This window comes from Procambarus clarkii, chromosome 14 (genome assembly GCF_040958095.1).
Source record: "Procambarus clarkii isolate CNS0578487 chromosome 14, FALCON_Pclarkii_2.0, whole genome shotgun sequence".
NCBI classification, from domain to species: domain Eukaryota; kingdom Metazoa; phylum Arthropoda; class Malacostraca; order Decapoda; family Cambaridae; genus Procambarus; species Procambarus clarkii.
This window is the reverse complement of record NC_091163.1, coordinates 40667248-40682253: the sequence shown is the minus strand read 5'-3', so window position 1 is coordinate 40682253 and position 15006 is coordinate 40667248. Positions and strand designations below refer to the sequence as shown.

At 48.5% G+C, this 15006-nt stretch overlaps 1 protein-coding gene across 15 annotated transcripts in view; it reads right to left on the bottom strand.

Moving 5' to 3' along the window:
* Mrgn1 (Mahogunin ring finger 1) overlaps positions 1-15006 on the bottom strand; it is a 153430-nt gene that overhangs the window by 33457 nt on the left and 104967 nt on the right. For 12 of the 15 annotated variants that reach the window (XR_011228478.1, XR_011228479.1, XM_045763015.2 and 9 more), the window contains 2 exons: positions 11131-11251; positions 10032-10229 (listed from right to left, as the gene is read on the bottom strand). Coding sequence is in view for 13 of the 15 variants with exons in the window: in XM_045763015.2 (XP_045618971.2) it covers positions 10032-10229; positions 11131-11251 (319 nt within the window). In the remaining 2 variants the exon portion in view is untranslated. Of the gene's footprint in view, positions 1-2399; positions 2625-10031; positions 10230-11130; positions 11252-15006 lie in introns of those variants that run through there. The other 3 variants (XM_069324538.1, XM_069324539.1, XM_069324537.1) reach the window with 2 other exon arrangements.

The following is a 15006-nucleotide window of genomic DNA, read 5'->3' as shown; positions in this document are numbered from 1 at the left end:
CACGCAGCCCGGTCACTGACAACGCCTCCTGGTTGATGCGCATCAAACAGTCCGGTATGATCCACCAGGCTGTTTGATGCGGCTGCTCGCAACCTAAGTCACAGCCTGGTTAATCAGGTATCCTTTGAAGGTGCTTGTCAAGTTCTCTTTTAAACCCTGCGAGAAGTTGGCCAGCTATGCCCTGTATGTGTGGGGAGAAGTGTGTTGAAAAGTCTTGGGCCTTTGATGTTGATCGAGTTGTCTCTCAGCATGCCTAATGCACCTCTGCTCTTCAGTGGGGCTATTTTGCACATTCTGCCATGCCTTCTGGTCTCAAGTAGTCTTATTTCTGTGTGCAGATTTGGGACCAGTCCTTCTAATATTTTCCAAGTAATGATTACCTGGTTGATACCTGGTTGATGGGGTACTTGGAGTTCTTCTACTCCCCAAGTCCGGCCCGAGGCCAGGCTTGACTTGTGAGAGTTTGGTCCACCAGGCTGTTGCTTGGAGTAGCCCGCAGGCTCACATACCCACCACAGCCCGGCTGATCCGGAACTTCTCTTAGAAAACAGTCTAGTTTTCTCTTGAAGATGTCCATGGTTGTTCCGGCAATATTTCTGATGCTCGCTGGGAGGACGTTGAACAACCGCGGATATGTGATGTTTATACAGTGTTCTCTGATTGTGCCTATGGCATCTCTGCTCTTCACTGGTTCTATTCTGCATTTTCTTCCATATCGTTCACTCCAGTACGTTGTTATTTTCCTGTGTAGATTAGGGACCTTGCCTTCCAGTATTTTCCATGTGTATATTATTTGGTATCTCTCTCGTCTCCTTTCTAGTGAGTACATTTGGAGAGCTTTCAGACGATCCCAATAATTTAGGTGCTTTATCGCGTCTATGCATGCCGTATATGTTCTCTGTATTCCCTCAATTTCAGCAATCTCTCCTGCTCTGAAGGGGTGAGTAAGTACTGAGCAGTACTCGAGACGGGACAACACAAATGACTTGAAGAGTACAACCATTGTGATGGGATCCCTGGATTTGAAAGTTCTCGTAATCCATCCCATCATTTTTTTGGCTGACGCAATATTTGCTTGGTTATGCTCCCTAAACATTAGGTTATCGACATCATTATTCCCAAATCCTTGACATGCTGTTTACCTATGATGGGCAGATTCGATTGTGTTTTGTACCCTGTATTATGGTTCAGGTCCTCATTTTTGCCGTACCTGAGTACCTGGAATTTATCGCTGTTAAACATCATGTTATTTTCTGCTGCCCAATCGAAAACATTGTTGATATCCGGTTGTAATTTTTCAATGTCCTCAGCAGAGATAATTTTCATGCTGATTTTTGTGTCATCTGCAAAGGATGACAGGTCAACAAGCCTGTCAGATGACAGATGACAGCACCGACAAACAAAGAGCCAGGCCCAGGAGCTGAGTGCATGGGCATATTGTCAATTTCTCTTTCAAAGTCTTCCGAGTTTGTGTTAATATCCGTTATATTATCTGCAGCTTGAATGTCATTCATAAAGAAGCTGTCTGGGTCATCAACTTTCATGTTGTTTATTGGTGTGCTAAACATAGCCTCATACTGGCTTCTTAGAATTTCACTAATCTCTTTGTTGTCCTCTGTGTACGTACCTTCACTTGTAATTAAAGCAAGTATGTATGGAAGCTAAGCAGAAGCACTACCAGAAAAAAAATTCTCATCAATTTGGGTTTCAATTTAATGATTGCAAATGAGCGTGAAGTGAAGTATAAAGGCAGCAGGTGAAAACTGAGTCAAAGTTACAGTCAAGTACATCCAATAAATATAGGTCTAAGCTCACCAATTATAATGTCACTGTTAGTTTATCACTTTTTATTAATTGTAAAAGAATTAGGAATAGATAAACCTACATTAAGAGTATTAGTGGCATTTATACTGCTTTATAAATTACCATATATGCCGGCAGATAGGACAAGTGCTGAGGGTCTACCAACTGAGGTTACAGTATATTGTATTTACATGAACAAATACTGTAGTAATTTTCCCCAACAAAATCACTTTAATATAACTTTCAATAAATGTATGATGAAATATTCAATATATTTTTTGAGGGGGAAGGGAGGGGAGGCAAGTGTAGGGGGGGAGGGGCAAGTGTGGGGGGGAGGGGAGGCAAGTGTGGGGTGAGGGGCAAGTGTGTGGGGAGGAGGCAAGTGTGTGGGGAGGGGCAAGTGTGGGGGGGAGGAGGCAAGTGTGGGGGGGAGGAGGCAAGTGTGGGGGGAGGGGCAAGTGTGGGGGGGGAGGGGCAAGTGTGGGGGGGGAGGGGCAAGTGTGGTGGAAGGGGCAAATGGGGGGGGAGGAGGGGCAAGTGGGAGGGACTATGAGGAGAAACAAAAAATTGTAACTTTGGCATGACAAATATGCTGGCAAATAATGGGCTTCACTCCAGCCCAATTAATCATTTCAAATTAAGAGTTGCACCGCGACGTTTATTATCTATAACCAGTAATGTAGTACCGTATATGTCGGCATCGAAGTCGACCTGCCACATAAGTCGACCCCAAAAATTTTGAGGTGTAATTCAGGTTTAGGCTTATATTCAGCGCATAAGATGACCCCCGAAAATAAGGCAGCACCACTTCCCCTGCCCCGCTGTATGGAAAGAAAAAACCAGCGTTGAATGTAATGAAACGCCATTTTCTGGGTGAGCCCCGGAGGCTCCCTGCAGCTATCGGACCGATATGTGATATATTAGTCTGGGGCATCAGTCAATTGGAGTTCAGCCTACAAGGGGACCACGAGCCAGAACCTGGTCCCCTCAGAAAGACAAAGGGAGCAATGGCCTATGGAAACCCCCTTGTATTTGGGGGCAATCCGTGTCTGCCATTAACCGGGGTTAGCACCCAGAAAGATTGGCATAACAAAACATACCCCATGTGGTAAAAAAAAATTGCAACCAAAGACCGAACAGAAAGGTAGAACTCCCCCGAGCCTAAAGAAAGAAGCAAGTAAACAAACGTTACACACCACCACAGCGCCGCTTGTCCGTGCAGCCCTCCCCCTCCCTAGGTAGGGGCTGCGGGAGGGGGAAGACCTGGACCACCCCATGCCGGCTACTCACACCTCTAGTTCAGAGGCCGAGCATCAAGACAAAAAGAAAACCGCCGACCAGATTGAGGGACCCTGCAGACGACCTGAGAGACTCGAGCCCTGGAACAGGGAACGAAGGAAACCGGATCAACCCAAAGCTCGGCCTCAGCCACAGAAAACCGAGGCGTGCAAAGAACCGCAAAGAGCCGCAACCGTACACAACCCATGCACCCTCGGCCAGACCAACCAAGCATCAATGAACCAAGGGGCCCCCAGAAAGCAGCCAACTCATTTTCTGGCAGAAAAGAAGGAGACGGCTGCAACCAAACACACCGACCACCAGGACCGAAAGAGCAGAAAGCCCTGTGCCGGAGGAGAGCATTAAGCTCACCAACCCGACCCCAAGAGACCAATGCCAACAGAAACTGCTCCTTAGAAAAATAACCTTGAACCGAAGGGGCCACCACAAACTGGGGAGAAGAGATAAAAAAAAGAGAGCACCCGATCCAAGGACCAGGACCGCTCAGGTGTCGCATGAGCAGGCTGGAGGCGAAACAAGGCGGGAGAAAACTTACGGAACGGGGGCGGAAGTGACATCCACCCCGAATGCAAGCTAAAGTGGCTCTGGCAGCACTGCACGATAAGAGGCAACAGTATGCAGCACCAAATGACGGTCCTGAAAAAAACAAGAAAAGACAAAAGAACCTGATGAGAAAAAGAAGACAACCTACGGAGAAAGAAAATGGCGAAAAGAACACCAGAAAAATTTCATACCATCACCGAGATGAAGCTTACAGGTGGAACACCATTAACGAAGCCACCTGATCACCATACAAGTGGTGATACACCCGTGTCAAAAAGACCAGACACGAAGTGCGAAGGAGTAGACCAAACCAGCCATGTACGGGATCAGTTCGATCTGCTGAAAGCGGCGGAGCCGCTGAAAATGGCCTGGATTCGGACACTAAGCAAGCAGCGCCTGAAACCAAGGATGGGCCGGCCACCAAGGGGCCACCAGTAAGACTCTCCCCTGGTAAGTCTCCAACCAAGCCAGGACCCGCAGCAACAGCTGGACCATGGGGAAAGATGTATAGGTAATCCCACCTCGACCAGTCCTGCCGAAGGGCATCCACCGTGACGGCTCCACAGTCGGGAAGGGCGCCATATATATCGGGAGACGCTACCGCAAAGAGGTCCACCTCCGAGAGCTCGTACGACTGTCAGAGCCAAGTGAAGGAGTCGGCGTCGACCATCTATTCTGTAGACAGGAGAATGAACCAAGACAGGCCGACCATTAAGACATAGGACACTCCCTGAAAATGAACCGCACAGAAAGCCAAACCCCAAGAAACCAGCAGACGAGTCACTCGAAGGGACCAGACCCAAAGAGTCAAGGACCGAAGAGAACTCCTGCGGTTCAGGCAACGAACCACCAGAGAGCAGTCCGAATCGAGCCAAATCACTGAACCCTAAGTGACCCGAACCCTCCGAAGTGAAAACCAAATCACCTCTAACTCCTGCACCATGCTGTGAGCCCGACAGAAGGACTGAGCCCACCGTCCCCGGCCGGCCCGGTGAGACTAGTCATAAAACCCCAGCCAAGAGACAACGCATCCGTGAACACATCAAGCGAGGGTTCGAGTTGGTGTCAAGGCACTGAACCCCGAAAAACCCAAAGAGGAAGCCAACGACGCAGCAACCGACACAAGGCCCCTGGAGGCTGAACCCAGCGATCACAAGAGAGGCAGAAGGAACCCAAACAGATGCCGCAGCCAGACCCAACTCGGCAGGGAAACCAATACGGCGAAGTTCAGATTCCACACAACTCCTCGAGCAACCGCCGAGTGACCTTGGAACTCCTCAGAAACAGCTGAAGGTGAGACTGCAGCCTCAGCAACGCCTACAGAGGGAGAGACATGGAAGCGATCTAAGAGTCCCACACAAGGCGCAACCAGGTCTGAACCTGGGATGGAACCAGATGGGACTTCCTCCAGATCACCAGGAACCTGAACATGGCAAACCAGGAAAGAACCACCCCTACAGTGAGCAGACAAGTAGACTGGCTGGGAACCAACACCAACCAGCCATTGAGGTGGGGCAACACCCAAAAACCAAGCAGATTTAGATGGGCCAGCATGAGCCGGGTAAGACATGGAAATGCGAGGTGCCAAAAACCAGCCAAAAGAAAGGCAATGAAGATGAGAAGCACACACCACCCCACCACGAAACGGAACCAGTCCCTGAAACCCAGATGAAGCGGGACAAGCCAGCACACATCCCAATGGGCCAGAGACACCACCCAACAACACGGCCCCGAAAGAAACCAGATCTGGGACTGAGTCATCCAAAAGGAAGCCAGTGGTACAGACAAGACAAAACCAGAATGAACCAAAGATCCGCACAGTCCCGTTGTGGGATTGAAACACGATGACCTGACAGAGCGAAGGGGAAGATGCCCGCCGCACCAGCTCCAAACCCCCCAGAGGAGGAGGAGGAGCTGCCGCCCAATGCCACCACAGGCCAGAGGACACGCCCCGAACTGCCCACAAATTGTAGGACAAAGCGTGGTCAAACAGAGCCAGCCTTTTTCCCCAGTGCCCTGCCAACGGGGTGACCTGCAAAAGCACCCCCTCCAAGATAAAAAAAAAAAAAAAAAAAAAAAAAAAAAAAAAAAAAAAAAAGAATAATACAATACAATACAATAACCCGACTTGCGAGCAGAGCGAGCACCACGCCGACCAGATGAAGACGGCTTTGGAGTAGGCATCTACATAAAAGCTGCACCAAAGCCCACCTTGACAATCAGAAGCCGGAGCCTGGCACGACCACAAAATACCTGCCAAGACCCAAGAATCGCAGTCTGCAAGCCAATAAGACCCTGGAACCGCAGAAGAGGAAAGATTGGGGCACACAGGAGGTAATCCAAGGACCTTCCAAACCTCGAAAAGGAAACCCAAGAGGAAGAAAACTTCCGGAACGAAACTGAAGAGACCAAAGGATCCTAGAAACGATCCCGGGGGAAGCCCTAACAACCACATTTGCTGGTGGAAAATGCACCACAGAAACGAAAGGAAAACACAAGATCCAGACTGAACCACCGGCAAAAACAGCCAGAAACAGACCGAAAACTGAGGGACATAAGGTGTGGGAGCAATCAGAGCAAACAGGTTCGAACACTGGGCCCAAAAACCAGGACCCAGAACCCAAACATAGAAAAAACAAAACCAGACCAAAAAACCAAAACCCAAAAAGTTTCCAGAGGAGCATAAAGGGCAGAACACCCCATAAGAAAGAACAAAACAGAGACACGGCAATTGGACGATAAAAAACTCCAGACTGAGGGGAAAAAATGCCCCAAAAATGTGAGTGCACACTCCCAGACACATGCTAGGAGAGGGAGGAAAACCTCCTCTCCTAGAAGGCCCAAAGCCCTAGCAGGGGCAAACAGCCCCAGAACTGCTAGCGGGCTTCCCCCACAGGCCCAGGAACCCTCAACAGAGGCCCCGGGGCAGAGTTGGCCTCCACACCCACTACCCCTGAAGAAAAGTCTGAGTTCAGGGGAAAGGTAGCAAAGAAGGGGTCTGCTGATAGGACCCTTAAGCCTCGGCAGGAGGAGCAGGCTCGAATGCCCCTGTCTGTAACCCGAAAGGGGTAACCCTTGAAGCCGCCCAAGTCTCATCACCAACTAAACCCCGCCCCAACCCCGGGAACTGGAAAGGGGGGTGCAGGGCCTAACCAAATTGGTCAGCCTCGAGGCATCCGAGTGGACAACTACTCCAACACATTGCAGTAACCTAAACCCGAACCTCACTGACAATAGAATGGGTATATTGGAGCAGGAGCAGAGAACACATCTCGGTAGACTCCGGATCAGAGGTTTTGTCAGTGTCAAAGGTGTCATCGACCCAACAGGCAGCATGACGGAGGTAAAAGAGGTGGCTATCACCCGAGACAAGGGTACAGAGCAACACTCAAACTTGCACAAGGCAAGCTGGAATTCAGAAAATGCATCCACTGGTCTACTGTGCCTCAACGAAGTTTTCTAGGGCCCGCAGACTGACTGCTATGGGAAGCCCAGGCAAGGTGCTACAAAGCTGGTGAAACCCAAGAGCTAACAAAGGGGAATGTGCTAAAAATTGAACCCCTGCGACGTGCACAATCACGGGGGCCTAGAGGAGGGCCACCAACAACCTTAAGTGGACCAATAACCAAACAAGGCAGATCCCCCTCCTGGCAAGGAAAACAAAAAGAAAAACTCCACAAAAGTACAACGTCTCTAGAAGGAACAGGCACATGGCCGCCGCATAAGTGGGCAAGCTGCGTAGCACCTTGCGCCCCAACCAGCAACAAGACCACTTCCTACCCAAGGCCAAACAAAGGCCACGAAACCCCAGCTGGCCTCAAGGGCTGGGCAAATGCCGAGCAGCAAGAACCCTACAGAAGTGATTTCCCAAAGGCACTATGGAAGGCAACTCTAGCACCCAATCGTAGTACTTACAGTGTCTAGGGAAGGTATCCCTAAGCACATGCAGCCTCAGTACACTGTAGTTACACCTGGCCATAACATCACAATACCGCAGAGAACACCACTAAGGTGAAACACTGCCAAGAAATCGAGGACAGAGTTGACGACCGCCCCAGATTGCAATAGCCAACGAACTGGAGGTCTGAGTAACTGGCACAAGGGTGGGGTCTGGGGCTCCCCAGGGTTGTACGGACAAGCAGCACGGTAGCGGTGTGTGACATTTGCTTGATTCTTTAGGTTGGGGGAGTTCTGCCTCTGTGTTTGATCTTCGATTGCAATTTTTTCTTACAGTGTAGGGGTCTGTTTTGTTATGCCAATCTTTCTGGGTGCTAACCACGGTTAATGGCAGATATGGAATGCCCCAAATACAAGGGAAGTTTCCATACGCCATTGCACCCTTTGCCTCTGAGGGGACCAGGTTCTGGTTCGTGGTCCCGGAAGGCTGAACTCCAATTGACTGATGCCTCAGACTAATATATCACATATCAGTCCGGTAGCTGCAGGGAGCCGGAAGGGCTCCCCACAGAAAACCGAGTATCTCAAATATATAGTAGCTTAACAAATATTTACCGCATAAGGTAGGTGATGTCAGTGGTTGTCATAGGAGGCTAGGTTGCTAAGTCACTGGAGTGGAAGGTGACTGGTTTAAATATCATTGGTGCCTATTTAACGCAATGATTTTGACAAGTTTAAAAAAAAAACAATCATCACCGAGTGTAATGAAATGCCCGTTTCAGTCCTCAGTAGCTCCCTGTTGCTAGCCACTCCGAATAGCTCCACGCCAAAGAGGCTCTTGCTAGTCATTAACAGCCCACCAAAAGCCAAAACTTGGTCCTCTCACAGAGGTGCAAGGAGCAGGGGATGCTAGATCACTCTAAGCAAGGAAATAGCCACCAGAAAGGTTGAGAGAGAGAGAGAGACAAAATGGATAAGAGTAAGGCAAAAGTAGACAAAACAGAAAATGAATTGCCCAGCAGTTTGGTTGGTACACCTCCCAGCACCAGGCTGCAGCACCAGGAGCTGGTGGTTCAGGAGGTGGACTCTCTCCAGCCATGGGCTGAACCAAGGCTAACTGAGGCTCCTGAAGGAGGGAGGGAATTAGCAGGAGAAAGTGCCAAGCCATTGCATCTATATAACACTGAGAAGGGGTCAGGATAAGGATTTGGGATAGAACAGGGGGAAGGAATGGTGCCCAACCACTCTGATGGTTGAGAATTGAACGCCGACCTGCATGAAGCGAGACCGTCGCTCCACCATCCACCCGAAGTTGTTGGGCAGCTCCTGAGGGAAAGGGAGGGAGGGTCCATGAAGCCACAATGGACCCACCAGAAAGAGGCATTTCATTACATTCAATGCTGGGATTCTGGTAGGGCTTCTCAGATGGAAGAGCTGCAGCTATCTCACTACAGGAAACAAATAGAAAAAACAAGACTCATCAGAAGCTGAGGAGAACAGAAGAGCACAACCCCAAAGGAGGGGTGGAATCAACCACGGATAAACCTACCTAATGCCACACATGCCCAGTGCAGCCCCTTTCAGTTGTGATAATCACATTTTTGAGTCATTTTGGCAAGCATTAATGCTTATATAACACAGTACTATAAACTACTTTTCTAACCTGAACTTCATTAAACTATTTTTATGGTGTATATAATTTAGTTGGCAAAATACTGCAGGTACACGAGTTCAATCTTATAAAGCAGCCGGTCTGCAGCAGGTCACTAAATTAAGTTGATAAAATAGCCAGTACGCAAGTACAGTAGTCAATAAATGAAATTGATAAAACAGCCAGTACGCAAGTAGTCAATAAATGAAATCAATAAAACAGCCAGTTTGTAGTCAATAAATTAAATCCTATTAAATGGCAAGTACACAGCAGGGCAATGGAATCAACATTATATAACAGCCAGTGTCTGCATACCAATTAACGAACTTCCCATTCACACACACACACTACATGCACGTGATGTTAGTAAGATGGGACTCCCATCACTATCGTTGTGCATGACATTCTCCACCTTTCAGTTACGTTTTTAATATCTACTGTTTTGCCATTACAGTATGTAATTTATGAAACGGATTACTGCGTAACATAATAAGACATGGGATCATTGGTTAGTTGCATCCACTGATTAGATATATAAGAGAGCTTGGTTGAACACAAATAGGAGCTCATCTGAAGGTACTTTTAATGTCAGGAAAACACTGTTTGTGGGAATACTCCCTTTAATGGAAGAAATGAATCAGAGGAACAAATTCCCGAATAAAACCTCACAGTAATCAAATACAACACTGCTGCAATAAAAAATATCATGGAGCATTGTAGAAAGATTTTACTTGCCAACACGGGATTAAAAATTAAATATGTTTAATAACAAAAAATTCTGAGCGTCTTCACTGATAACAAAACAAGAAGTAAATAGGTAAAGTAATATTGTCCTTACTTCAATACTCCTCGGTCCACCTATTTCGTTGACAACTTTAACGCTGTCCTTAGAACCATAATGCTGCTGCTTCTCACGAGACTGTTTCCGACTTGCCTTCTTTTTGACAGGAGGTGCAGCAGCAGCGGCCACAATGCTGTCCCCTTTGCCACCTGTCTCTTCCTCACATTCACGAGCAAGCAGCACTGACATACGCATCTAAAAAGAGTGTAAACAATATAATAAACTAATTACTGTAAGTAATTTGAAATAAAACAGCTTAGATGATGAGAAAATACCAAGGCTGTACAGTGGAAATGAACCCGCGTCCAGGGTCGAGGGTTCGATCCCATCATATGGTTTTCAACATTATCTTTACGGATACATAAAATTCTTGTGATTTTATTGCATATTAAATTACAAACAACTACTGTAATAAGGACTTTTTAATACTTTAATAGAGAGTGAAGAAACTGAATAGTATAAATGAGATACGAGGAAAGAGAGAATGTCAGCAAAGATGCAAGTCAGGTACAACATGTGAGTGCTTGGTGAGGTAAGGTATGCATATCAAGAATGTATAAATGACAAGGAGTCAAAAAGTGGATGCAGTGCATCATGAGGGAGTGAATCTTTCTACCTCGAGTTGGTTCCAAGGATCAATGACTCGGTGACCTGGTCTCTGACCGAACCTCCTGGTTGGTTGTCTGGTCAACCAAGCTAACATGCATTATGGTAATATACAGTGAACATATTGTAACATTTAATCCATGAAGCGACAGAGACTTTGATGTGGATGCTTTGCTTGAGGTGGCTCTGGCTTTCCACAACAGCAGCAGCGTGATACAGTATATCTATGAGAACAGGTTTTTGAGCGATGCCTCGGAATTAAACTTGCGTCTCTGGTCACTCCACACATACACATTACACACAAGACCATGGTGATCAGAGTCATTAGCTCAAAAAAAGATTCTCAATGTTATCTTTACTAGTACGGTATCACCAAATGGACAGAATAGTCATCACCAGTCATCAACCAGTCATCACCTTCGATTAGAGAATAAACGAGGGTGATGACTGGTGTTGATGATGGGCAACTGTACATAAACATAATGCTCACCTCGGTAACTACCCCGGATGGGTTATTTGAGTCACAGGAGCTGGGGGGACGGTCTGTTTGAGTGGTAGAATCTTCCACCGAGCCAGCCCCTGATCGAACAGTTATGCTCTCGATGAAACATCTGCAACACAAACATGTTGGACATGATCTTGAGTCAACTAGATATAGTTCAACTACACAATGGTAATCACAGAAAGTACCTTCCTGCTGGTATCTTTCCCAGGCAAATGAGGTTTGAAATGCTGGGGGTGTCAGGTGGTGGATTCTGCTGGTGGGGGAGTATTGGGTGCTGAAGGAGGGGGGGGGTATTGTTGGGTGCTGGAGGGGGAAGTGTTGGGTGCTGGAGGGGGGAGTGTTGGGTGCTGGAGGGGGAAGTGTTGGGTGCTGGAGGGGGAAGGGTTGGGTGCTGGAGGGAGGGGGGGGGGGGAGGTGGTTGGGTGCTGGAGGGAGGGGGGGGAGGTGGTTGGGTGCTGGAGGGGGGGAGTGTTGGGTGCTGAAGAGGGGAGTGTTGGGTGCTGGAGGAGGGGGGGGAAGTGTTGGGTGCTGAAGAGGGGAGTGTTGGGTGGGAGTGACAATGGAAGTAACACTAGCAGACATGCACTGTGATCAAGGAAAATGCTAAAAGACAGGTGGGGATGAGAAGGAACAAGTTCTGGTGGTATAATAAGTATGGGAGAGAGGGAAGGTAAGGAAAGAGTTGAATAGACAAGGAGAGAAGAGGGGAAGGGTGGAGACACAAAATGGTGACGGTAATATGAGGTGGTGGACACACTGGGTGGTGGTGATGGTGGTGGTTGCAATATTAATACGGTGGAACCTCGGGGTAGCGGACATCCCTCTTTCCAAATTTTTCAATTTACGACCTCAATTTCTTTGGAAAATTTGAATCAGGTTATGACCTTTGCCTCGCCTTGCGACTTTGTTGATACACGTATGGGTGGACCAAGCACGTGGTGCCTGGTGTCACGGACGAGGCACGCTTCAGGTTACCTGTCTCCTGCCTAGTGATGATCACGCTTGAATATTGCATTTGGGAGGATAACAGGATGGATGGTGGGGGGACTGGATGGATGGTGAGGGGACTGGATGGATGGTGAGGGGACTGGATGGATGGTGGGGGGACTGGATGGATGGTGAGAGGACTGGATGGATGGTGAGGGGGCTGGATGGATGGTGGGGAGACTGGATGGATGGTGAGGGGACTGGATGGATGGTGGGGGGACTGGATGGATGGTGAGGGGACTGGATGGATGGTGAGGGGGCTGGCTGGATGGTGGGGGGACTGGATGGATGGTGAGGGGACTGGATGGATGGTGAGGGGGCTGGATGGATGGTGAGGGGGCTGGATGGATGGTGAGGGGGCTGGATGGATGGTGAGGGGACTGGATGGATGGTGAGGGGACTGGATGGATGGTGAGGGGACTGGATGGATGGTGAGGGGACTGGATGGATGGTGAGGGGACTGGATGGATGGTGAGGGGACTAGATGGATGGTGAGGGGACTGGATGGATGGTGAGGGGACTGGATGGACGGTGAGGGGACTGGATGGATGGTGGGGGGACTGGATGGATGGTGAGGGGACTGGATGGATGGTGAGGGGACTGGATGGATGGTGAGGGGACTGGATGGATGGTGGGGGGACTGGATGGATAGATAGATGGTGAGGGGACTGGATGGATAGATAGTGTGACGGTGTTCCCCCCCCCCTTATATTTCTCCCACGCCTGCAGTAAGAGTCATGTCCACTTTACCCGAGCGTTCTCTACGTCGCAGGCATCAGTTTGATATGTGTAGGAGAATGTAGTGTTCTCGAAGTGCCGAGAAATTCATAGAAGAAGAGTATTTTGGCCTGTGGTTTAGGCCCTTTAGGAAGCCAATATGGCGCTAGCTCTTCTGTTTTCCTGCCAAAACTGTGTGACGTCAGTGACACCAGATTGGTCACCGACAGCGACGTGGCACAGGGAGCCAATGAAAACCTCCCGTGGCGAATATGACGTCACGAAGGAAGGAGGGTCCGGTCATCGCGCCGCGCTGGTGCCATCAGTCTAAGACAGCACGTCAAGGAGGTCAGACGTGCGCTGGGGGTCCTGTGAGTTGGACAGTTTACCCCGTCTCCGGAGGATTTACGCATCACCCGTGGTCTGCCATCACCTGTGGGGTCTTCCTTCGTTCATGTGTTGGACCAGAGAAGGAATTGACAGAATATTGAGCAACAAGTGCTCCAGGAACAGGTGTTGTGCAAGAGTGGAGTCTAGGCAGCGACGTATGCGACCGCTGATAGCTCCACAGTGATGACGTAGTGGATGGGCCAATCCTCCGGAGGGAATCAGTCTGACACGACACGTCAAGGTGGTTGGACGTGCGAATATTGGTCCTGTCAGTTTGACAGTTGTTTCCCGCTCCCGTGGATTTTACGCGTCACCCGAAGTCTGCAAGTACTCTGTGAGGTCTTCCTTCGTTCATGTGTTGGACCAGAGAGGGAATCGACGGGATATTGAGCAACAAGTGCTCCAGGACAGGTACTGTGCAAGAAGAAGTGAAGTCTGTGCAGTGACGTATGCGACGTCTGAGGCAGTTCACCCGTTTGTGATGGCGTAGTGGCTGGACCGAGTCACCGGGAAGCAGTGGAAGAAGAAAACTATTCGGGAATCCGAACGACTGCAGCCGAGACGTAGGCGGGCAGCCGTAGCTGGGAGGAGAAGTCGACGGCCGGGAGACCGACTCCAACCCTACAAGAAGTCGAGGAGGAGCACGGACCTGCAGTGAAAAGGCACGGAGACGACGCGCTTACGGTGGGACGTTGATGGAGTTCCTGGAGGACACGACAGTGTGTGTGTGGGGGCGTTTCCTACACGAGGCAGGAGCCAGGACCAGGAGCTACAACTCAACTCTCACCGGAGGATAGGTGGAAGTAGGTGATTCTAGTTTCCCTCCCAATTCCCCTTTAGTCAGCTATATTATTTAGCCAGAGTATTTTGTATGTCGTGAGCAAGGCTCACCTATGTAACAGAAAGGCACCAGTGTGAAGAGTGGGACTATAAAGAGTACTCACGATATTTATGATTATTATTGGTGTGTGCAGGCACCCGGAGTAATTGATGAATTTACTGTGTTGATAATGTCTTTAATGAGACTTTAACACTTTCGCGCTCCGTGGAAACTCACGGTTGACAGGGGGTAGGTAGCCCCTCCGTGTGGGTAAGCGCGCGGTGACACCCAAATGTATATACTCGTTCCAGCTTTCTCACCTTAATTCTCGTGCTACGTCGCTCGTTTTGGTATCATTGTGTTCGCAATTAAATTCTCTACAGGTGTGTATAAATATAATGTCCAAAAGCCTAGCGTGACTGCCAACAGCAAAGCGTAAAGTCGGCAAAAACGCACAAAATCAGTAACATGTGCATTCTCGTTCCATTTTTTTACCTTAATTCTCGTGCTACGTCGCTCGTTTTGGTATCATTGTGTTCGCAATTAAATTCCCTACAGATGTGTATGAATAAAATGTACAAAAGGCTGGAGTGCCTCCCCGCAGAAAAGCCTAGTTACCCGTGAACGAGCACCATTTTGTACATTGCAACCTAATGTTCAACTCGTTCAATTTGATAACATCAAATTTCGTGCTACGTCGCTCGTTTTGGTATCAAATTGTTCGCAATAAAAAGGCGAGTATTTTAAAACTAGTCCCAGAATAATAGAGCAATAACTGGATTTTTAACAAATATTTTAATTCTTGACGCTCATCATCACAAATTTATTTATATCTTTCCAATGTTCTGACATAAATATTTGTGTTGCATCTTTCATTTTGGTATCAAATTGTTTGCAATAAAAAGGCGCGCATTTTAAAACTAGTCCCAAGATAATAGGACAATAAA